The 24,620-nt window shown below is 52.6% G+C and overlaps 1 protein-coding gene across 2 annotated transcripts; it reads left to right on the top strand.

The window, feature by feature from the left end:
• The first annotated feature begins 90 nt into the window (after window positions 1–90).
• On the top strand, window positions 91–24,620 carry LOC123368294 (NACHT, LRR and PYD domains-containing protein 1-like). 2 transcript variants are annotated; one of them, XM_045012966.1, is made up of 12 exons: window positions 91–1,011; window positions 2,108–2,187; window positions 3,380–3,441; window positions 4,338–4,579; window positions 4,916–5,178; window positions 6,749–6,874; window positions 13,305–13,446; window positions 13,723–13,764; window positions 14,032–14,200; window positions 22,021–22,334; window positions 22,763–22,828; window positions 22,915–24,620. In XM_045012966.1, exons 1-12 carry the CDS (start codon window positions 141–143, stop codon window positions 23,169–23,171), a joined length of 2,634 nt encoding a protein of 877 aa, XP_044868901.1. In that variant the 5' UTR covers window positions 91–140; the 3' UTR covers window positions 23,172–24,620. The 2 variants fall into 2 exon arrangements, with proteins under 2 accessions (XP_044868901.1, XP_044868900.1); XM_045012965.1 differs by having other exon boundaries at window positions 2,105–2,187.

The raw sequence follows: 24,620 nt of genomic DNA, 5'->3' as shown, positions 1-24,620 counted from the left end.
GAAAAGAGAGGGCGGGGCTAAGGAAACTTGTCGAGGGGGGTTGGCCTTGTAGCTCCTCCCCTTGCTTTCTGAGCATCAGTGCCTCAGCTGCTGATGCAGAGGCATCTTCCTGCTCTTGTCTCTCTGCTGTCCCAGATCCAATGGAGAAGACAGGCAGGCAGCACCTGCTGGAAACCCTGAAGGAGCTGGGGGGCCGGGAGCTGAAGGAGTTAAAGGCCAAGATCAGTCAGGTCTGGCTGAAGAGGGGGCTGGAGGGCTGGGGGCTGCTGAGCGGAGCAAAGCCCTTCCACCCCTCTCTGTGGCTGACGGTGGATGCTGGGCTGGAGGTGACGGTGGAGGGGCTGAGAGCTGTGAACCGGGGCGATCTGGCAGAGGAATTGGCTGCATTACTGGACACTTACGAGGACCAGCACCGGGAGCAACGATCAGCCGCCTCCAGAGCCAGAGGCCGCCTGCTCTGCACCTTGAATGAGCTGGGGGAGGACGAGCTTGGGAGGTTCAAGGTCAAGCTGGCCGACATGGGGCAGAAAGGGGGTTACAACCCCATCCCCTGGGGCCGGCTGCAGAGAGCAAAGCCTGCAGAGGTCGCTGCGGAACTGATCAACCACTATGGGGTGCTCTGTGGCTTGGAGACGGCTGGGGAAGTGCTCAGGGCCATCAGACGGGGGGAGCTGGCAGGGGGACTGGCCGAGGCTCTGGAGACTTACGAGGAGCGATGCAGGGAGCAGAGTCTGGCCCTCTGCAGAGTGAGAGAGATGCAGGCGCGAACTGTGGGCAGCTTGTGCGAGGAAGATCTCAGGAAGATCCAGGAGAGAGCAGCCGAGACCCATCCACAGAGAGGCCCTACGGTTAACCCCTGGGGAGGGCAGGAGAGAGCAGAGGTCATGGAGCTGATTGAGGAGCTGGTCAGCACCTACGGAGAAGGCCATGCTGTGTGGATGACCCAGGAGATGCTGAGAGCCGTGAGCCAGGGACCCCTGGCCGAGCGACTGGCTGAGGCCACCGGGATCGGTAAGGGAGATCTGCCCCCACATCCCAGCTCCAGAAAGGCCCTTTCCCCCTCGCTAACTGGGAGTGATGGAGGCGCCAGCTGTTTGCAGCTGGGAGGCTGGTGCCAATCCCATCCTGTTTTGCTTTAACCCCTTTCCCCGCGCTTGGCTTTTCTGACCCGTGCGATGCAGATTTCACTGTTGCTTCTCTTCTGAAAGTGGACATTTCCCCATACTCTGCACCCAGAGTCACTCTGACTGCAAACTATGCTTCCCCTTTTTATAGTTCCTGCAATCGCTCTGTTGCCAGGCAGAGGCTTGTTAGCTGGGGCTTTCCTGTGCAGCACAGAAGAATCCCAGCCACAGAGACGGTGAATTGGCTAGAAATCAGATTAATGGGGGATTTGTGCCATTGACTTTGATTGGCTTTGGATCAGGCCCTGAGAGATTGACTGTGTTTTTAACTGTTGGCTCTGCCAGCAGGGGGCGATGTAGGGATCAGGGCAAGAGCACTGGCTGAGGATAGCTCTTGGCCAATCCAGCCCTGGCCTCTGCCAGCAGGGGGCGCTGTAGGGATCAGGGCAGGAGCACTGGCTGAGGATAGGTCTTGGCCAATCCAGCCCTGGCCTCTGCCAGCAGGGGGCGCTGTAGGGATCAGGGCAGGAGCACTGGCTGAGGATAACTCTTGGCCAATCCAGCCCTGGCCTCTGCCAGCAGGGGGTGCTGTAGGGACTAGGCAGGAGCACTGGCTGTGGGGCACACCGGCTATGTTTCTGCCAGCAGGGGGGGCTGTAAGGACCAGAGCAGGATCGCTGCCTAATGGGGTGTTCTGGCCTGGGGGGCGCTCTGGCTATGCTGTCTCCAAGTCCGGCCTCTCCCAGCAAGGGGCGCTGTAGGGACTAGGGCAGGAGCACTGCAGGCCTGTCCCCTCCAGTCCCAGCCTGTCCCGTTGTATAAACTGGAAACCCTGCCCCACGGAGGCGCCGTGGGTCAAGCTGTACCATAGCTGCTCAGGCTGCTCCTTTCCTATGGCGTCAGCACGGCAGCCCGGACGATGATCCTACTGAGCTGGGCCTGGGGATGGGCTGAGCTGAACTGATGTTTCCTCTCTGCAGCAGGAGATGGACCCAGCGGGGAGGACCTCACCCCGGACCCCTCGGGGAAGCAGGAGAAATGCACGTGGTGTGTGACAGAGGAGGTAGGGATGGGGACCTCACACTCCCTGCTGGGGTATTCTAGCGCCTCCAGCTGGTCGTTCAGAAGAAGTTACCTGGCTGGGTTGGTGCAGTGCAGTCTGGAGAGGGGAAACAAGACCAATCAGTGGGATCAGAAACTGATCTGATACTAGGGTGTTTGCGGGAGAGAGGAAATCCACATGGGCTTGGCTCCTTCATTCACTGATTTCAAAGCACTTTAATAATTCTCACCTCACTACTCATTCCTTCTCCATATCACCGCATGGGTAACTCCCGCCTCTTCCGTCACCCTCCTATTCCAGGATCTAGTGGGTTAAAAGGGGAGTCAGGATTCCTGGGATCTAGTCACAGCTCTGGGAGGGGAGTGGGGTCTCTGGGTTAGAGCAGGGAGGGGGCTGGGAGTCAGGACTCCAGGGTTCTAGCTCTGGCTGTGGGAGGGAAGTGGGGGCTAGTGGTTAGAGCTGGGCGAGGCCTTGACATTAGGGGTGCTGGGTTTTATCTCTGGCTTTGGCAGGGGAGCAGGGTGTAGATCAGGGGTCGGCAACCTTTCAGAAGTGGTGTGCCGAGTCTTCATTTATTCACTCTAATTTAAAGTTTTGCGTGCCAGTAATACCTTCTAAAAAAGTTAAAATGTCTCTTTCTACACATTTATAATATATAACTAAACTATTGTTGTATGTAAAGTAAATAAGGTTTTTAAAATGTTTAAGAAGTTTCATGTAAAATTAAATAAAAATGCAGAGCCCCCTGGACCAGTGGTCAGGACCTGGGCAGTGTGAGTGCCCCTGAAAATCAGCTCGCGTGCCACCTTCGGCACCGGCGCCATAGGTTGCCTACCCTTGGTCTAGGGGATGAGGGTGGGAGATGGGAGTCAGGACTCCTGGGGTCTATTCCCAGCTGAAATTAAGTACCTTCTTCAGCCAACTGAACAGGAGCAATGGTTTGCAAAACTCTCCCCCTGAGCTCCTGTGTGTGTGTCTCTGTTAACTGGGGAACCCCCTTCCCCCCAGGGCAATGACTGACTGTGCCACTGGATTCCAGCTCTTCAGGAGTCTGCTCTGCCAGCCACGCTGCCAGGGTCTCAGGCCAGGGAAACAGCTCCCACCTGAACACTTGCCCACAGCCGCCCGGGTTCCCTTCTCCAAGAGCTCTGCCCCCCATGGAGCCCCCTTAACACCTGTTCCCGTGTCTTAGGACCTGCCAGAAGTGACGCCAGAGCTTGTGCTAGAGTCCGAGGTGAAGCCCAGATCCTACAGGTAAGAGCCTGGAGCCTTCTCCGTAAGACACTAGATGGGGACTTAGGAGACTGGAGTTTAATTCTTGCCTCTGTCACAGACTCCCCGACCCCTTGGGCCAATCATTTAATCCAGGGGTTCTCAACCTTTTGCTTTCAGAGGCCCCCACAATGTGCTTCGAAAACAACATGGCCCACCTGCATATCCAGTAGACTGAAAGCCAGGGCCGGCGTTAACGGGTAGCCAGCAGGGCAATTGCGTGGGGTCCCACATCACAGGGGGCCCTGCAAAGCTAAGTTACTCGGGCTTCGGCTTCAGCCCCAGTCCCCGGCGAGTCTGACGCCAGCCCTGATCTCTGGTTTATTTTGGCAGAGCTCCTGAAACCTGTTCCCAGCCCGCCGGGGAGCCCCAGGTTGAGAACCACTGATTTAATCTACCCTGGGCCTCGGGGACCCATCTGTAAAATGAGGAGAACTATTCGTTCTCTGGGGCAAGGACTGGCCCTTGTGATGTGTTTGTGTGGCGCCCGGCACAAGGGGGCCCTGATCTCAGCCGGGGTCTGTGCAGCGCCCGGCACAAGGGGGCCCTGATCTCAGCCAGGGTCTGTGCAGCGCCCGGCACAAGGGGGCCCTGATCTCAGCCAGGGTCTGTGCAGCGCCTGGCACAATGGTGCATGGATCTCAGCCAGGGTCTGTGCAGTGCCTGGCACAATGGGGCCCTGATCTCGGTGGGGGTCTGTGCGACGACCCAGCACAATGGGGACTCAGTTCTGATCTGAGCCTCTATGCATTGATAGCCACACAAACAATGGGGATTAACACACCTGACTCCAGCTGGTGTCAGTGGGAGCAGGAGGTTGGCTAGTCCCATCTCACACTGATTAATTCCCCCTCTCCCTTTCTCTCTGCGCCGTGCAGGGTTCACCTCCCGGGGCCAGGCTCCTTCCGCTGCTCTGAAACCGAACTGGGGTTCGAGGTGAGGGCAGCCGTGACCGTCCAGTACGGATACGGCTCCTGGGATTGGCATCTGAGCGCAGCTGAGAAGCAGCAGTGGATGGTGGCCGGCCCTTTGTTCAACATCCGGGTGAAACCGGCCGTGGCCGTGGCAGCCGTTCACCTCCCGCACTTCCTGTGCCTGGCTGGTACGGCGAACAAGAGCAGTAAGTGAGGTCTAAGCTTTGACTGACAGCTGCGATCCCCATGGCAGACACAGACACAAAGGGGCTGGAGACAGAGCTCAGTGCAGATGCAGGACACTGATCTCTCTGTCTGTGTATCTAGATACCTTCTGTTATAACCCTCCCAGAGTCAGTGATGGAACCCAGGAGTCCTGGCTCCCAGCCCCCCCTGCTCTAACCCACTAGACCCCACACTCCCACCCGAGCTGGGAGTGGAACCCAGGAGTCCTGACTGCCATGCTCTGCTCTGCCCTCTGTGGGCGTGAGGAAGCGGTGAAGCAAATTGGAGCCTCCTTTTCCCTTCTCCTCCCGTGACAGGCAGTGATGCTGTTCTGTCCCAGATGCGAATCGCTCACTTCGTTGACGGGAGGATGACTCTGGAGGAGCCAACGCAGGTGAGGCCATTCCACGCCGTCCTGGAGAACCCCAGTTTCTCCTTCATCGGGGTGCTCTGGAAACCCATCTATGCCGTGTTTCCGTTCATACCCATCCACTCCGTGGTGCTGATCTACCAGGTAGTCAAGGCTGCAGCCATCACCCTCCACCTCTACCTGATCCCCAACGACCGCTCGCTCATACAGGTAACTGGGAACCGACCACACAGCAGGGGTGAGCCAGAGCTGCCAGCCACGGCAGGGCCCATAGAGAGAGAACTCCCAGCAGGGCAGGCGGCTCTTGTGAGACAATTAACAGACATCTGGAGCTCTCAGCTGAGTCAAACCTAGAGGGAGTCTGGCTCCCTGAGCATGTTTTGCCGGCCTGTTATCTGTTCACTGTGTCAGTGACCGGGTTGTGAGTGGTCAGGCCTAGTGGTTAGAGCAGGAGTCAGGCCTAGTGGTTAGTGGTAGCCAGGACTCGGCACCCGGGGTCAAAGCTGGAGTCAGGAACCAGGAGTCGGAGCCCAGGTCTGAACTGGAGTCAGAGGCCAAATGCCAGAGCCTGGCCCAGAGCTGAATTCAGAAATCGCAGCTGCAGATTAGGACTGAGTTACCTGGAATAGGGTAAAGCTGGAGGCACTGCCAGAGTAAGGCTGGGAACAAGCAGGCTCAGGAGCTATTGCAGCCTTCTGGAAATGCTTTGAGCAGCCATTGAACTGCTGTGGCTGCTGGGCTTAAGTGCCGGTCCGCTGATTCTTCCCACCCATCAGGCGGTATGGCCAATCCAGCAGCCTGCTCAGACCAGCTGGGCTCATTAGGTTGCCTGCAGACTGGATCTGCAGCAGGCCCCGAATTCCTGAGACCCTGTGAGCCTGAAAATTGTGGGTGGGGATTTCAAAGTGCCCAAGTGACTTAGAAGCACACATCTCATTGACTTTCAACCACACCTGGGATTTTCCGAATGGCGTAAGTGAATTAGGCACTAGAACTGGTTGGAAAATTTCCAACACAGGTCAGTAGAGTGCAGTGTTTCACTGCATCTATCGCAGATTCCTTGACTCTTCCATCCAAACACCAGCAGGTTTCCATTCAGCCACAGCAGTGGTGAAACTGACAAGAATGTCAGTTGTACACATTTCGGGGGATTGTTCCTTCACAAAGCTTTTCAGTGACTTTGGTTTTGAGCTGATTTGATCTGATTTGGAACAAAACCAAATTCCGAAATCCCAAAACTTTTTGCAAACAGAACCCTCAACATTTTAGCCTTTTCTGTTAGGCGTCTCACTCCCATATGAAGTCAACGGGAGGTAGCCTCTTAAATCCCTTAGGAGCTCAGGAAAATCCTTTCCTGTATTCAGTCCTCCAGGATCCCTCTGATCTTCGAGGGTGAACAGTACCCAAGTCCTATGTTGCTAGATGGTCTTTACAGCCATTTCCAGGACCCGCTGGAATTCCATCACAAGATTCTCTCTCACCCTTCCATCTTTGAGGGTGAAGGAGGGTCCGTGACTTGGTTGCCTCATGGGTCCTGTTAGATCCCCTTGTGTTCGTAAAATCCTGCTCTTAAGAACCACAATCCTTGCCCAGCAGAGACCTTGAGTGCTGGCATCTGGATACCATCTTCCCTGGCTTGGTGACAAGCACCTTTCTGCTGTGTGAGGCGATACAGGACTTCCCAGTCCAGTGGGAGGATGGAGGAAAGAATTGGGCTGTTCCCCATATTTTTTCTGTTGGCCAGTATCTCCTGGAAACATCTGTGTTTGAACTCTTATAGGCAGTGGAAGAAGAGGAGAAAAAGCACCAGTCCATACAGGTGCTCAAGCCCCCTCAGACGAAGCCCCTCTACTTCGGCTCTTGTTACACTGTGTGCAGTTCACTGGACTTAGAGGTAACCCCGGAGGTGAGTGACATTTAGGGCTTGGCTACACTTGAGAGTTGCAGCGTTGGGAGTTACAGCGCTGGTCATCCAGCTGTGTAGGAACAGCGCTGGTGTGTGGCCACACTGACAGCTACCAGCGCTGCAGTGTGGCCACATTTGCAGCATTTGCAGCGCTGTTGGGAGTGATGCATTATGGGCAGCTATCCCAGCATTCAAGTGGCAGCAACGTGCTTTTCAAAAGAGGGGGGTGGGGTGTATTGTGACAGGGAGCGGGGGAGAGAGAGAGAGAGAGTGGATTTTTGGAGCCGACACTGTGTATTAGCTCCCTGCCTTGAAAATCAGAAAATTTTCCCAACCCCTTACTCTTAATTGCAAACAGCCTGCAGACCAGATAAGCAGCACGGACTCCCTTTCTCCCCCTACCCTTTCTCTCATCAAACAATCACTCAACCCCTGTGAATGTGGTAGGCAGGGGGTTATCTCATTTGATTGTTCACAGTCACTTACAGATTGATCACAGCAAACAGGAGCTGTGTTTGTTTAGATAAGCAGCTCCCGGAGCTCTGGAGCTCTGAGTTCACAACAAAACAAAGAGAGGCTGCATAACAAAACAAAGAGATTAATTTACTTAAAAGCATTCTGGGATATCTCCTAATACCCTGGAGGCCAATAACAGCGCTGGTGTGTGTCCACACTTGACGAGCAGCGCTGGATCACCAGCACTGCACTCGCTACACCCCAAGCAGACCAGGTGTTCAGCCAGCGCTGCAGCCAGGGAGTTGCAGCGCTGGATGTGCCTTGCAGGTGTGGACAGTTACTAAGTTGCAGTGCTGGAAAGCCTCCACCAGCGCTGCAACTCACACGTGTAGCCAAGCCCTTAGCTATAAGTCTAAAGAGTGAAAACCACTGGCTGCGGGATTAATAGACTTAACAAGAGCATGTTGTTAGATCTCAGCCCAGATCCCTCCTTACTACAGCTGGTTGAAAATGTTCTGGTGGAGCAGTTTTCCATCGGCGGATGCTGACTGGACAAAATTGGGACTATGTCCATATCAATGACATGTCATTGCAATGATTCTTTTCTATAACATCAGAACATTTGATTTTGATTTTTCATTTTGAAATGTTTTTCATTTAGCAATTTATATTATATTATTACAGTAAATTAACACTTCCCTTCCTGACTCCTTTTCCCGTTTACACAGGGAAATTCTTCAGCACTCCTTGCATGGCATGGGCTTGCAGGTCATGGGTTCCACTCCTTTTCTCTTTGGACGTCTGTAGACAGAGTCTTTCCAGCCTATCCTCAGCCTCCCTTGTCCTTTCTTGCTGTTCTCTTCCTAACATGCTTTCTTTGCTAGTTGTTCTTCTCCCATTCTTATCACATGTCCAACCTACCTGAAATGTGCACTCTGCAGCCTATCGCGGAGAGTCCCAAATTCATCTTCCTCCTTATTTCTTCCATGCACACCCTGTCTACCCTCCACTTGTCTCCCATTGTCCTCCATGTATTATTTACTGCTACCTCTATCTTCTTTTCCTCCATCTCCATAAGTCCCACCATTTCCAAACCATACAGCAGTTAGGGACAAAGACGCAGAATACACTTTTCCTCTGTGTTTGTTACATCACTGCTGGTCCCACAGTGTTCCTGCCACTTTTTTCACTGCTGCCCATGCACACTGGGTTCTTCTTTTCAAATCTTGAGATCTCTCTCTGATGGCACTAAGTGTCCTTCCCACCTACACAAACTCTTCTGATTCAGCTTCTCTCCTGAAACTTCAATCAACAGCTCTTGCTTCCACCTTCCCTGTGTAATTTCAGTTTTCTTTGTGTTTACCTTCAAATTAGGGTCTTCAAACACCGATGCCCACCCTGATACCATATTTACCAATTCCAAGTTCAGCCAGAAGGGCCAGGTTGTCAACATACATTCGTTTTCTCTGTATCTGCACAAGCTTGGTTCTCCTACTGATTAACTCCACAACTAGAATGGAGAAAAGTGGACCCAGCGCCCTGCCTTGTCTCAATCTTACATCAAAACTCTCAGAGTTACCATCTTAACTCCTGACCCTCACTACAGCTCCTCTAGCAGCTCTGCTTTTTGAGGTCCCTCTCCCGTCCAGCTCAATACTCCAAACACCATCTCCCATGGAACCACGTCATGCTTTTCAAGACCAATACATTTTACGTCACAATGATGACTTCTAGTTACGGTTCTTTCAGACTTCTGTCTCATTGCAAATATTGCGTCTCCTTCCCCTTCTAAAGCCATGTGGCTCCTCTTCTATATTTTCCTCCACCTTCCACCTCAGCCTTGCCTCCAAACCTCTCGCAAGGACTTTGAGAGGTTGGCTTAGCAGGGTGATGCTCTAGTAGATGTTGGATTATTTGCATCACCCTTACCCTTCTGAAGTGTTGGGAATTGGGATGTAGGCAGTCCAGCCCGCTGGTCAGAGTGGGAGTCAGGTCTAGTGGGCGGATGCAGCATCCAGATGGAGGAACAGAAGCGGGGGTCAGAGCCAAGGGTCAATCTAGGGTTGGAGTCAGAGCTGGGGATCAGAGCCAGGAATGGTAGGTCATGGCCAGGAGCGAGGTGTAAGGGCAGGAACCAAAGGAGAGGCAAGGGTCAGGCATGGAACAAGAAGCAATGGTCTCAAGTTGCAGTGGGGGAGGTCTAGGTTGGGGATATTAGGAAACACTATTTCACTAGGAGGGGGGTGAAGCACTGGAATGGGTTACGTAGGGAGGTGGTGGAATCTCCTTCCTTAGAGGTTTTTAAGGTCAGGCTTGACAAAGCCCTGGCTGGGATGATTTAGTTGGGGATTGGTCCTGCTTTGGGAAGGGGGTCGGACTAGATACCTCCTGAGGTCTCTTCCAACCCTGATATTCTATGGAGAAGGAGCTAGGTGGTAGCTAGGAGCAAGGGTAGGGGTGAGGCAGGATGGGAGCAGGAGTCAGGAAGAGGGTTGGAAGCTCATTGTAGGAGGCAGACAAGAGCTGGTTTCAACATGGCAGCAGCAGGGAGTCTGTGCAGCCCTTGGGTTCTAGATCCACACCCTTGGATCGTTACACAGAGGCACAATCAATCCCATTCTCCAGTCATCTGGTATCCTGGCTTGTTCCGAGTAACCACAGAGTAATCTATGAAGCCGCTTTACTCCAGTACCTCCAGCTGCCTTGATCATATCAACAGTTTCTCCTCTTCACCAGCTGCTTTACCATTGTCCTCCTTATCCAGTGCTGCTTCTACGTCCTCTACAGAGATTGATACCCTCTGAGGCTTGCCCATAGCTGCCGGCAGTGCTTGCCCTCCCAGCAACCTCGTCCCATTTAACAGCCTCTGGAAATAGCTCTAGTACCTTTTTCGGGGTCATCACCTCACAGATCCCATCCTTCACGCAGAAAGATTTCTTCACATCTTGTGTTACATTGTTCCTCTTTTTTTACCAACCCCAAAACCAATTTCCTGCCATCATCTTCCTCCAGTTTTCTGTAATATTCCTCTTCACCGTTCATTCTTGATTTAGCAACTGCCCTTTTAGCCTCCTTTTTTGCATTTGCAGTTTTGACGGTCTCATTATCACAGGCTGCTTCCTCAAACTCTTGGAACAATTCATTCTTTTTAACTTCCCTTGTACATCAGATTTCCACCACCGGCTTGGTCTCCAAAAGCACCCCATTTAACAGCTCGTTCTGCCTTGTGACCTCTGCCACCTTAATGAAACATTTGTTAGTTTGAGGGAATTCTGCGCCCAAAATTGAAAAACTCTGCGCCAAAAAAACCCCCTGCACATAATATTTTCAAATTCTGCATATTTCATTTGTCAATAAATAAATGGCATGTGGGGAGCACAGGCCACTGACTGCACAGAGGTGGGAGATCACCATGGAGTCCCCTCGCAGGATATGGATTAAGCGGTGAGGCTGCACCCGACCCTGACACAGCACAAGGGCTGGGCCTGCCCCAGAAAAAACCCAGGGCCCTGCCACTCCACACCAGGTGCACCAAGATAGCAAGTGAGAGGAACAGTCACGGACGCTCAGCCCTGGCCCCTATCCAGGTGTGGGGCAAGCAGACTCAGGCCAGCAGGATCCAAGTGTGGAGGGGCTTAGTGTGGGGTGAGAGGGTTCTGTGTGGGGCAATCTGGGTGCAGGAGGCTCAGTGGGAGATGTGGATGCACAGGAGGCTTGCGGGGGCGGTGCAGGAGGAATGGGACTCTGCATGGGGGTCCAGGTGAAGGTGGTTGGGGCTCAGTGGGGGGCTCCAGATGCTGGGGGAGTGGGGTTTGGTGGGTTGGGGGTCCAGATGTAGCTGGTTGGGGCTCAGTGGGGTGGGGATCTGGGTGCAACAGGCTTGTTGGGGCGGTCCAGGTGCATATGGGGGGTTGTTGGAGTGGGGCTTGGAGTACGGCAGGCTCAGTGGAGGGTGGTCTTGGTGTGGGTCTGGATGCAGGGGGTTTGGGGCTTGGTGGGGGGCTCTGAGTGCAGGGAGCTCTGGGTGCAGGTGGTGAGGCTCGGTGGGGTGGGGGTTTGTGTATGAGGGGCCCAGATGCAGGGGTTTCGGTGGGGGAGGTTCTGGATGCGCCGGGGGGGGGAGGCTTGGCATGGGGGTCTGAGTATGAGGGGTCTAGATGCATGGGGGTTGGATGGATAGGGGAGCATCCCCCCATACAACCCCTCCCCCTGTGGCTGAGGAGCAATGGGGGCAGGAAGCAGGTGTGTGTGTGTGTGTGTGTGTGTGGAGATTCCTGTAGCTGGAGGAGGTTTCTGGGGATGCATCTGCCCCAGCCATTCCTTCCAGGGGAAGAGGAAGATAGCAGTTGAGCCCAGCACAGGATAGGAACTACCAGCTGGGGCATCCTCAGCCCCGTCTCACCCCTGCCAGCTGCTCCGGGCACCTGAAACGACATGCCCACACTGCTAGAGAGGGGACACGTCATCGATCTTGTGGCTTCCCTTTGCTTCCTGGCCAAAAAGTTTTTTGGTTTTTTTTTGCAGAGAAGCAATGAAATCTCTGGGGGACATGAATTCTGCACTCACACATTTCATTGCCTGGGAAAATCTGAATTTCAACATTTCTTGCCGATTCAGCACATTTCCAAGTCACAGCATTTCCCACTCCCTGGAAATTCTGGTTCCTGCAGAGCTCTGCCTGCTGCATCCCACATGGTCACCCTTTCCAGGACAACAGCTCAGAGGAGAGCGGCTGCCTCTAATGCAGCCATGTCTGAACCACACTGAAAAGGCCTCTGGATATGTCTGCACGGCAGCTATGGGGCGTGATTGCAGCTTGTGCAGACATACCCAAGCTGGCTTTAATCCAGCCAGCTCAGGGGCCGGAGCAGTGACGATGCAGCTGCACGAGGCTCAGCACAGGCTGTACAAACCTGCCCAGAACCCTGGGCAGTTACTTGCAGGGCTTGTCTGCGTGCTGCGGCTTCACTGCTCCGGAGCCCAAGCTAGCCGGATTAAAGCTAGCGTGGGTAGGGGTGATCACACCCAGTGACTGCCGTTTAGACATCCCCATAGGGGTCACCATTTGAACGTGAGCTCCCAGTGTGATGCTGTAGCCGACAAGGCAAACGTGATCCTTGGAGATCTGAGCAGGGCGTATCCAGTGGGCGTTGGGAGGTGATATTGCTTCAGTATACGGCGTCAGTGAGACCATTCCTGGAGACTGTGTCCAGATCTAGCATCCACACTTCCGAAAGGAGGCTGGGGCAGAGCGATGGTGGGAAGAGGCAGGGCGAGGGTGGGGACGTGGGGGAAGGGGTGGAGTGGAGGCAGGGCCTGGGGCCGATCAGGGGGTGAGCAACCCGGGGAAAGGAGGAAGCCAGCGCCTGTGCATGGGATACGCCCCCAGCTGTCTGAGCCCCACACATGGGTGAGCACCAGAGAGGACACGGTGACTTGGTGCCAGAGGGTGGCCATGCCCAGTGCCTGGGGCAGGAGTCAGGCTGAGTGGTCAGAGCAGAAAATCAGCGACCCAGGTCAGAGCTGGAGTCAGAAGCCAGGAGTCGGTGCTGGGCGGGGCATTGCAGTGTGGCAGCTCACATCCGGGCTAGGTTAACCCTGTGTTCGGACCCAGGTGCCAGTCACCTGAGTTCACTCTGCAGCACAGACATGCCCAGAAGGCAGAGCGCGGGGGTTTGGGGACAGGGAAGAGGGGCCTCGTTAAGGCAATCTGCAAAAGGCTTGGCTTCTGTCCAAGGAAACAGGATAGGGACATACTGCAAATAAACAAATGATGCCAAAAATTGCTCCATGTCACCGATTTCTCATCCACATGGAAACCACTTTACCGCAGAGACACCCATACATTATTATTTAGCTGCCGCCAGCTAATGAATTAGGCAAAGACCCCAATGAGTTATTTAGGACGGGTGCATCCCTGCATTGCGGGCTCAGGTGGGGTCTCCCCTACAGCAATGTCTTGTCTCCACACCAGGAAGTGGACTTTCGCTACATGAGTCCAGAGGACCAGCAGCCGTTCATGGAAATCTACACCAAGGACATGAGAGAGGGACTCAAACTCATCGTACTGATGAAACGCTACGGGGAAGTTGTCTGGAAGGTCTTGGTGAGACCAGGTGAGGACCGTCGTTTTGGTCTGTGTTTATACAACGTGAAGCACAATGGGGTCCTGAACCCTGACTCGGCCTTTAGGTGCTATGGTGACACAAATGATAAATAACAGAGTATTCCAGCTGTAATGCCCCTTGGTACTCCAATCACTGGGGCTCTCTGCACCATCATATGTGGCCATTCAGACCTGAAAGTGCTCGCTGTGATGTGAAGTGTCTAATCTAAATGGGAAATGATTGTGATGGACAGGTTGACTGACCTTCTCTTTGTTTCTCTCCTAGAGGACGTGATGCTTTCGGGTTCATCCTCTGAAAAGTTCAAGGGTCAGTTCTTCTGGGAAAGATCCATGGGTGACTCAGTGGCAAAAGCAGGAAGAGAACCTGGGAATCCCCCCTATTCTAACCCACCAGACCCCATTTCCTTCCCAGAGCCAGGGGTAGAACCCAGGAATTCTGACTCCCAGCCCCGCTCACTCTAAACCACTAGACCCCACTCTCCTCCCAGAGCCTAGTAGAGGGGGAGCTTAGAAACCTGATTTAAACCACAGATCTCCTAACTAGGAACGTTAAGTTTAACCCTCTGTTTTCCAGGGCTTCGGAAACTGCTCCCTGAACTGAAACAAGGGTTTATTGGACTATGCAGCCAGAGAGAGCTCAGAGTGTCACCCCCAGCTGCCTGGAGCTCACCGGCACAGCCTGTGGACGAGGAAGCAGAGGGAGAGCCAGGCAGCGGTGCTACACTCAGGACAGTGGCTAATGAGTGAGCAATGAGCAGCTGAGACGAGGGTGAAATTGACACCCGAAACTGGGCTACGCAGGAGGTCAAACTAGATGATCAGAATGGTCCCTTCTGGCCTTATCTATGAAACCACATTGCTGCTGCTCCTGAGATGAAGTTATTATCCCAGGCAAAGGGCCTATGTGGTGGCTCCCTTACAAACACTCTTTCAGCATTTTTACATTTATAGGCCAGAACGAACCATTCTGATCTAGTCTGACCTCCAACCAGATCTCAGCCGGTGATTCCTGCATCCAGCCCTATAACTCCAGTGTTTGAACTAGAGCTTGTAAGAGACTCCAGAGATAGGTGTAAAGATTCCAGGTGCTGAAGAATCTACCACAGCCCATGGGGAGTGGCATCAATTGTAACTGGTGTTGTGGTTGTACCTAGGAGCTTAGCCATGGCCCACCCCTCCTAGCATCCTAGCACGTGGTGCTGGGAGAACCCATTATGTATTTTTTTGGAGTAGAGCTGGGTGGGAAATGGTTTTCCCATCTTGTAAAAAATTTCAAGATAGCAGCAAATTTCCCCATTCCAAATCGGGATGAAAAGTCAAATCTTGAAAATTTTCAAGAACCGGAAATCTGAAAAAAAAAAAAAAGAATGATTGGTTCAGATCAACCAGAATGCTTTGTTTCAATTATGACTCTATCTATCTAGCTTCAGTTTCAAACTGAAATGTCATTTTGAACCAGAAAACCAGAATTTTTTTCTTTTAAGAGATGTTGACATAAAATGTTTCAACAATTTCAAAACTTTTCATTGACATTTTTTTTCGAGTCACTAAGTCATTCAAAAATGTTCCCGCAAAAAGTTTTAGTTTCAAAGATATGGCTGTCACAGTTCAGGGCAAATGCATCCATAACCCTCCCCCACATGGTCCCTTAGGGGCACCCACCCCTAGGGTCCTGGCTCCCCGGCCTTCACCTCCTTGGGCAGAGACCCGTATCACTCTCCCTCCTGAGCAGGATTTTTCCAGGCTGCGCAGTTCCCTGCCCACACTGCGATATTCCCAGCAAGCCTGTCTGCCTAAACAGGCTAGCTTCTGTGCTTTGCTTTCTCCTCAGAGGCGATGAACAATGTAATTGCCAGCAGTTATAAGTTACTACACAGCCCTTTATAAGCAAGCACATTTATTCTTAAGGTGAAAGCATTACTGCACCGACATTAAAATCAATCCAAGTTCCTATATGCAGGCTACAAGCTTCCCAGAAGTTACCCATTAGTCTTATGGGGCCTCAGGAGGCCAAAACCCTTCCAACCTCTCCCAGGAAGGATTGGGGCCCCCTTGGACTGACGGTCCTGTCTGTTTGCTGGATCAGGAAGAAGGCCCTGAGTCAGTTTAAAGTCAGGCTATTTATCCAACAGTCCTTTCTTTGTCTGTTGGGCTCTGCATAGACCAGTCCGAACTAGTCTATGGCAGCCTCTCCACGTGCTGGTGCCTCACTGGAGGTAAATTTGCCTAATCTTCCCCCCTCCCCTCAACACACACACTGTTCTTAGTTCCTGGCAAGACTGTGGTTAGCCTCTCCCATGGAATTACATACGTTCTCTGGTCCACAATGCCACATAATCTTAGACCAGTAAACGCTCCGAGAGACAGTGCAGGAAATTGCCAGATCTGTCACATCAGCACTTTTCAATTAAAAAAACATTTTCTCTAAACGTTCCTGATCATCTGGTCACGGACCAGGAGCCCAGTGCACTCAGGATTGTACAAACCTGGGACAGCTTCCTACCCCAAAGAGTAGCTGAACATCTAGATAAGGGTCCAAGAGTTAATTCCCTTTCCTGTTAGAAAACATTGCACTTCCCTTCCTGTTTGCATTTGTCCAGTGTCAGCGTTCAATCACAGGGCATGGATGGCAAGGACAGAGCCAGGCTCAATTTCCTGCTCTGCCACAGACTTTCTGCATGACCTTGGGCCAATCACTTAGCCTCTGTGTGCCTCAGTTCTCCATCTGTTCAATGGGGATAAATAGTCCTGCCCTGCACCACAGCAGTGTGTGGGGATAAATACATGGAAGATTATAAGGCACTCGGATACTATGGAGATGGTGCCAGATAAGTACCTTAGATAGATAGAGCATAAGAGGGTCAAAACACTCTAGTTCAAATAGGAATTAATCCAGGGACGTTCTACAGCCTGTGTTATTCAGGGGTCAGATTAGATGATCCTGATTACGGTTCTTGCTGGCCTTAGGCCTTGTCTACACTACAAGACTATTTCGAATCAACTTAGTTCGAATTTGTGGATTCGACCTTATGAAGTCGAATTTGTGTATCCATACTAAATACACTAATTCGAATTTCTGAGTCCACATTCACGGGGCCAGCGTCGACTTTGGAAGCGGTGCACTGTGGGAAGCTATCCCACAGTTCCCGCACTCCCCGCTGCCCATTGGAATGCTGGGTAGAGCTCGCAATGCCTGCTGGGGGAAAAATGTGTCGAGGGTGGTTTTGGGTAACTGTCATCATTCAACCGTCACTCACAAACGCCCTCCCTCCCTGAAAGCGCCGGCGGGAAATCTGTTCGCGCACTTTTCTGGTCGGTTACAGCGCGGACGCCACAGCACTGCGAGCATGGAGCCCGCTGCGATCATCGCTGCACTTATGGCCGTTGTCAACTCCTCGCACCTTATCGTCCACCTGTGCAACAGTCAGCTACTGAGAAATCGGGCGAGGAGGCTCCGGCAGCGCGGTGAGGAGAGTGGCGCAGACCTCTCAGAAAGCAGGGTACGCCGGGCAGTGGAGATCATGGTGGCAATGGGTCAAGTTCATGGTGTGGAACGGCGATTCTGGGCCCGGGAAACAAGCACGGACTGGTGGGACCGCATAGTGCTGCAGGTCTGGGATGAATCACAGTGGCTGCGAAACTTCAGGATGCGTAAGGGCACTTTCCTTGAACTCTGTGACTTGCTGGCCCCTGCCCTGAAGCGCCAGGACACCGGATGCGAGCAGCCCTGAGTGTGCAGAAGCGAGTGGCCATAGCCCTCTGGAAACTTGCCACGCCAGACAGCTACCGGTCAGTAGCGAACCACTTTGGCGTGGGCAAATCTACCGTGGGGGTTGCTGTGATGCAAGTAGCCCACGCAATCGTTGAGCAACTGCTCTCAAAGGTAGTGACTCTCGGAAACGTTCAGGTCATCATAGACGGCTTCGCCGCGATGGGATTCCCAAACTGCGGTGGGGCTATAGATGGGACTCACATCCCTATCCTGGCACCGGCCCACCAGGCCAGCGAGTACATTAACCGAAAGGGCTACTTTTCCATGGTGCTGCAAGGACTAGTGGACCATAGGGGACGTTTTACCAACATCAACGTCGGGTGGGCGGGCAAGGTTCATGACGCGCGTGTGTTCAGGAGCTCTGGTCTCTTTAGACTCCTCCAGGCAGGTACTTTCTTCCCGGACCACAAAATAACGGTTGGGGATGTGCAGATGCCTACAGTGATCCTCGGGGACCCAGCCTACCCGCTAATGCCCTGGCTCATGAAGCCCTATACAGGCGCCCTGGACAGTGAGAAGGAACTCTTCAACTACCGGCTAAGCAAGTGCAGAATGGTGGTGGAGTGTGCTTTCGGACGTCTCAAGGGGAGATGGCGGAGCTTACTCACTCGCTTGGACATCAGCGAAAAGAATATCCCCGTAGTTATTGCTGCTTGCTGTGTGCTGCACAATCTGTGTGAGAGCAAGGGCGAGGCCTTTTTGTCCGGATGGGAGGTTGAGGCAAATCGCCTGGCTGCAGTTTACGCTCAGCCAGACACCCGTGCCGAGAGAATATCCCAGCGGGAAGCGCTCTGTATCCGGGAGGCTTTGAAAGCAAGTTTCCTCGGAGATCAGGGTAACCTATGACTCTCCACTTGCTTTCAAGAGAAACTGACCCTGGGCCTGTGTCAGTTTGTGTCGATTTGGATCTGCGGCTACATGCCTTGTTCTCCAAGTTTCCCCCACTTCCAAAGCACGTTTTTAAGCAAAGTAATTGTTACACTCATTATTAATAAATCTTTCTTTTACTTTGCATTTCTGTTCTGGTGTTGAGACATGGACGCATACTGTGCTGGGCACGGTGTGCACTGACGTACAGACCGCTTCCTCCATAGAGGACTGACATCCTCCTGCTCCTACATAGGTCTCTGGGGTGGGGGACGGATGACAGTGGTTCTGCATGAAGGGGAGGGTTTGCAGGAAGGGGCGAGTGGTGCCTTCTTTGCATAGGGGTTTGGATGACGGCAGTGGGCTGCGGGTTTCTGCGTGGGAAGGGGTGATGGGTGTGGGAGAAGGGTGACTATCTGTCCGTGGATGAGGGCTCTTGTTGGGGCTCAGGGCAGCGGATAGGCTCGTGGATCCGTTGCAAGTGCATCGTAAGGGCAGCCTGCCTTCACAGTAATGGCGTGACAGGCGCTAGGACCCTGGACAATTATACACATTACGAAATGAACAGGGGCAGCATACACAACACAGAATGACCCTGGTGCCTACTGACTGCAGTGTGTGTGTGCCCCGCAGTTGATCCTTTCCCCAAGTCTGTACCCTGGTACTGTAGGCTATACCGTGCAAGTATGAAACCCCTGTCCACCCCATACACCGAAAAATCCTCTGACAGGAAAGACATGACGGAAACAGTGATTAACAGCAAACAGCTTTTATTAATCTAATAAACAGTGGGGGGATGAACCTTGGATTTGGGACTGGCTGAGCCTATAAGGGAAGCACTTCTACAAATTTCTAACGTGAGAAGTGCGGGGTACACGGCCGCTCTGCTCTGGTTCAGTGACAGTTCTCACGTCCTCTACCACCCCTCCGTCTTGTACTTTTGGGTGATGGGGGGCCAGGACTTCTTGGCTGGTGAGGGCGATTGCAGAGACACTGCAGGGGGGCCCTGTCCTCCAGCCTGTGGTCCTGCAGGACATCAACAAGGCGACGAAGCGTGTCCGTTTGTTCCTTCATGAGACCAAGTAGCGTTTGGGTGGTCTGCTGGTCTTCCTGCCGCCACCTATCCTCACGTTCCATGAGTGTGCGATGCTGCTCACATAGGGTCTCCCTCCAGTGTTTCTGCTCTGCAGCCTCTGCTCGGGAGCAGACCATCAGTTCAGCGAACATGTCGTCCCTAGTCTTCTTCTTTCGCCGTCTAATCATTGCCAGTCTCTGCGAGGGGGATGCCTGGGCAGTCCGGGAAGGACCCGAAGCTGTGTGATGGGGAAAGTTAGTGATTTCCTTGTACAGATACATTTTCGCGAACAGTGAACACCGTCTAGTCAATTTCCATGAAGAAGACCGTACCGGACAACAAGTGTCACGTGGTCTCCAGAGAAGCACAACATTTTGGCCTACGCTCTGATTGGCTGCGCCATTGCACAGGAGAGCGGAGAAGTCGGGAGAGAGAGCAGAATCCCTCTAGCAGAGAGTCCTGGTAAGCCTTACAGTACATTATGCTTATCAGTTAACGGATAGCTGTGCCGTCGTGCTAACGGCAATCTGGAAATCAGATACTATGACCCTTTTGCAGCCACTCCCGACACTGCAGGGGAAAGATCAATGTATGCTTTTCCTGTGTGGCCTACAGCACGTGGCTGCTAAGCGCGGGGCTTTGTTATGCAAAGTATAAGTAAACCATTAAGAACAGTAACTATTCGCTAATTGCCCTAATTAGATGCAGCACTTCAGTAACGAGATTACCCTGAGGCGTGTCTCTCGAGTGCAGAAAGAAAGGATGTTAAGGGAAGCACTTCACCGACCGGGACCCTACGCGGCCATGCTGGTAGAGGCGATGGTTCCCCTGTATCTGAGGATGTCGTGGCGTGGAAGAGTGAGCTTCACCGGAGGACCAAATAGGGCACCTCTTCCTCGAAACCTCCTGCGGAGGGTATTTGAGGAACTGTTTGAAGCATTTGTGGAATTGTCCATGGAGGACTATTGTTCCATCCCAATCTGTGTAGACCTACTGTTCGTTTAGTTTCCCTTTAAAAAGTTTTAGATATAGTATTTATAGATAGAATTTATATTTTTGGTATACATGTTTTCGAGCAAATAAATATTTTCTTGTTTATACGACTTACCGCCTGATCCTTCCCCTGACTCTGAGTCCGGGTTCACGGCCGGTGAGGGTTGGTAGGGGATCTCTGTGAGGGTGAGGAACAGATCCTGGCTGTCAGGGAAAGCGGCATTGTGTTCGCTGTCGCCTGCGCCTTCCTCCACGGACCCTTCGTCGTCTTGCCCATCGGCGAACATCGAGTAGGAACTGTCCTGGCTCACTATGCCATCCACTGAGTCCACGGTCAGTGGTGGGACAGTGGTGGCAGACCCACCGAGAATGGCATGCAGTGCCTCGTAGAAGCGGCATGTCTGGGGCTGTGCTCCGGAGCGTCCGTTTGCCGCTCTGACTTTTTGATAGCCTTGCCTCAGGTCCTTGACTTTCACGCGGCACTGCATCGCATCCCGGCTGTATCCTTTCTGTGTCATGGCTTGGGAGACCTTCTCGAAGGTCTTTGCATTACGCTTGTTGGAGCGCAGCTCCGACAGCACAGACTCCTCGCCCCACACAGCGATCAGATCCTGGACTTCCCGGTCTGTCCATGCTGGGGATCTCTTTCTATTCTTGCATTGGGCTGACTCCTCTGCTGGAGAGCTCTGCATCGTTGCAGGTGCTGCGGAGCTCGCCCCGATGTCCAGCCAGGACGTCAGATTCAAAGTGCCCAGACAGGAAAATGAATTCAAATTTTCCCGGGTCATTTCCTGTGTGGCTGGTCAGAGAATCCAAGCTCCGACTGCTGTCCAGAGCGTCAACAGAGTGGTGCACTGTGGGATAGCTCCCGGAGCTACTAAGTTCGATTTGCATCCACACCTAGCCTAATTCGAGCTAGCAAGTGCGAATTTAGCGTTACTCCACCTGTCGGGGTGGAGTACCAAATTCGAACTAAGGAGCCCCCTAGTTCGAATTAAATGGCTTCCTGGTGTGGACGGTTGAGCGATTAGTTCGAATTAACGCTGCTAAATTCGATTTAAGATCCTAGTGTAGACCAGGCCTTAGAATCTATGAATGAATATTTATCAATTTCTTGATGGGTAGAAACCCTGAATGAGCAGAGAACCTAAAAGTAAAATTTATTTTGGAAAGCTGGAAAAGTTAAATATTAAGGTTGGATTTAAAAAAAACAGTGATTTTTTTCCCCCACCACACAGGAATTGCCAGAATGGGTCAGACCTGAGGTCCATATAGTCCAGTGTCCTGTCTCTGAGCGTGCTGGTGCCAGATGGTTCAGAGGAAAGCATAAGACCCCGCAGTAATAGATGCGGAGTAATCTACCCACCACCTTCCGTCTCATCCTGGTCTGTAATAGTGAGAGATCATCTTAAGTCCTGACGCACAGGGTTTGGTGTCCCTTCCAAAATTGTTCTCAGTTACGATAACTGGATATTCTTGATTGCAGTGGTGTTGTATCCCTGTTGGTCCCACGAAATGAGAGAGACAAGGTGGATGAGGTCATATCTTTTATTGGACCAACTTCTGTTGGTGAAAGAGACAAGCCTTCAGCTTCACAAGACCTGAGGAGCTCTCTATGGCTCGAAAGCTTGTCTTTTTTACAAACAGAAGTTATTACCTCACTCATCTTGTCTCTCCGGATATTCTTGTTATCTATCTAAAAGGCCAGTCCCTTAGTGAATCTTGTTAAATTCCTGACCTCACTCAATGGCTAATTACTCGTTATGTGATTAAATCCCTAGATACCAGCATATCTGCAGGGAACTACCACACATGCAGTTGTCTTCTTGTACAGATGTATTTCCATTCCATTCCAGGCACTGTGACTGGCCAGCAAAGGTGTCGAGTGGGGGCTCCTGGGAAGTGATCCAGCGGCTGAGAAGCGAGTTAACGACAATCCTCCAGAGCGATGCAGAGGCTGTGGTCAGCGCTGCCGACGCCCACCTCCTCCTCACGCAGGGAGAGTACCTCGCCCTGAACCGGCTGGAGGATCCGGAGATCAGAGTCGCCACACTGATTGATATGGTGCTGTCCAAGGGGGACCAGGCCCATCAGCTGTTCCTGGACTGTCTGAGAAACCTGTTCTTCACCTTCCCTGCCCTGGAGCCTATCGTCACGGGGTTACAAACCGGTGAGATTCATCAGTGGCACTTACATTTTTTATTAAGTTAAAAATAACATGGGTTTCTATCTGGGCCAGATCCAGTTTCCTGTGCTCTGCCCTTGAGAGGACAGACTTCCCATTGAACTCAGAGAATCTGAGTCAGGATGCTGAGGGCTTGAGTTAAGGCTTATTAAGACCCCGCAGTTTTGCCTGAACACCGTAGCATGGTGAAGGATGCGTGGGAAATAAAGGCCCCTCTCTGGGTTGCTGCAGCCTCTGGTAGCCCATTTCCTGCAGAAACAGCTCCCTCAGGTGGTAGAATGTTGAAACTGCAGAGAGAGAAGCTGCTGTTGTGACTGCAGAAAGCTCGTGGGTCCCCCTCCTTTGTGGTTTGCCTGTAAGCCCAAAAGGCACCAGTGGCTTTTGTAACGGCTTCTTCTGGTCTCCTCCTACAGGCTTCCATGCAGATGTGGCTATCCCCAGGCCCGGAGCACAGACAGGAGGCCCAGCCAGTGCTGAAGGTGAGATATGGAGCTTAGGCACTCCAAGGAAGCAAACGGCATGAGACACTGTATCAGTTCATTGCCTTCTGGTGTCTTCTCTGCAGGGGAACATTTTGTGGACCGGCACCGAGCAGAGCTAATTCAACGGGTCTCTATGGTGGATGGGGTCCTGGACATGCTGTGTGGCACTGTGCTGGATAACGAGCAGTACCAGAGCATCCGAGCCGAGAGAAGCAACCCGGAGAAGATGCGGAAGCTGTACGAGCTCATGCCGAGCTGGAACCGGGTCTGCAAGGACCGGCTGTACCATTCACTGAAGGCCAAGCACAAGTTCCTCATTGAAGAGCTTGAGGGGAAATGAACGCAATAAACTTTCCCTCCTCCTGGAGCAGCTGTGCCTAGAGTCCGTTCCATGGCTCTCAGGAGTCCAGTTCTGGTTCTTCTCCCTCTTCACCCAGGATCCATTGTGGTGAGGCTCCGGAATCAGGTCCTTCAACCTGCCAATCAGTGCTTGTCTGGTCTTTATCCACCCCACTATGCACATCCTCTGTCATCGTCATAGCTGGGTCTCCAACAAGGGGGCTCCATCCGTGCCTCTCCCGCCAGCCTCTCCTCAGGCTGAACTTGGGTGGAGAGTCCATCAAAGGTCCCAGTTCCCTGCTCACCTTCCTCGGCAACGGCACCAGCAGCACCATCTCTGTTCTCTGCTATATAATGGCACATGCCTCAAACCCAAACACGGTGCGTACTCTGGGAGTTCCCTGAGCCTCCCACCTCCTCCCCTCCTCCGACGCCCTCGGGACATTCTGTGTGGGAGGGTTTATCGATCCAGGAAGCCGATTAAATAGAACTCGACGTAGTTCACTTGGAAAGTGAGGCACTCACCCTCACCTTCATGGAAGCTGGACAAAACAGGGACTTGGGGTGTTTTTTTTTTTTAAAGAATAGTTGATGTATTTTTGTTAGAGAGAAAAAAGTCATGAATTGGGGGTGGCCACCACAGACATGTGACTTGGACTAAGGTGGGCTGCAGAGCACGGGATCAGCAGATGGGAGGGGAAATGGAACACAACGACTGGCCTTTTCCCAGCTTTCTGGGGTGGCAACGGGCCCTGGGACCTGCTCCGTTGGGAAATGGAAGTGGTTCTGCAATACGCCCCGACGATCATCTCTGGGCCAGCCCCTCCTGCTCTCAGTGTAGCCAGATCAGAGGGCAGGGGCAGCTCTGGGCATGGAGAACTAGCTGCATGAGGACAGGGGCTGCTTTCCCCTCCTTAAGACCTGTTGCCATCCCATCTCAGAGCCAGGGAGAGGAACCAGCGGTATGTCTACACAGCGGCTGGGAGCATGCCTCCCAGCCCATGTCAGCCGTTTCGGCTCCTGAATCAGTTAGTCAGCACAACGCTGAGCGTAGCATTGTCAGTTGGCTGCGTGCGTGTGTTCTCACTGTGTGCTTTTCTGGCTCGGGCCAGATAGCCGGCACAGCAGACCTCAGTCAAACTGCCCCAAAAGAGCACAGACTCGGGTCAGTGGCGAAGGCGCTCGGCCAGGTTTATTGCCAATAAGGCATGGAACTAGCACCTGGCAGACTCTACAGGGCCAGTAATACATGGATGCCTGTGACAACAGACTCAGCTCAGGCAGTGGTGGGACTTTCCACTGTCCCTTCAGCTGGACAAAGACACTCCTCCTGTGACCTCTCTTTTATACAGATACAAACAAGTTACCTAGTACCTTTCTGACGTGGTTAATGACCATCTTACACCTTGTACATGTTGGTTCAGTCAAAACATCCCCATCTGTTATCCTG

This window comes from Mauremys mutica, chromosome 4 (genome assembly GCF_020497125.1).
Source record: "Mauremys mutica isolate MM-2020 ecotype Southern chromosome 4, ASM2049712v1, whole genome shotgun sequence".
Classification (NCBI taxonomy): Eukaryota; Metazoa; Chordata; order Testudines; family Geoemydidae; genus Mauremys; species Mauremys mutica.
This window is presented reverse-complemented; position numbering and strand designations above follow the sequence as displayed.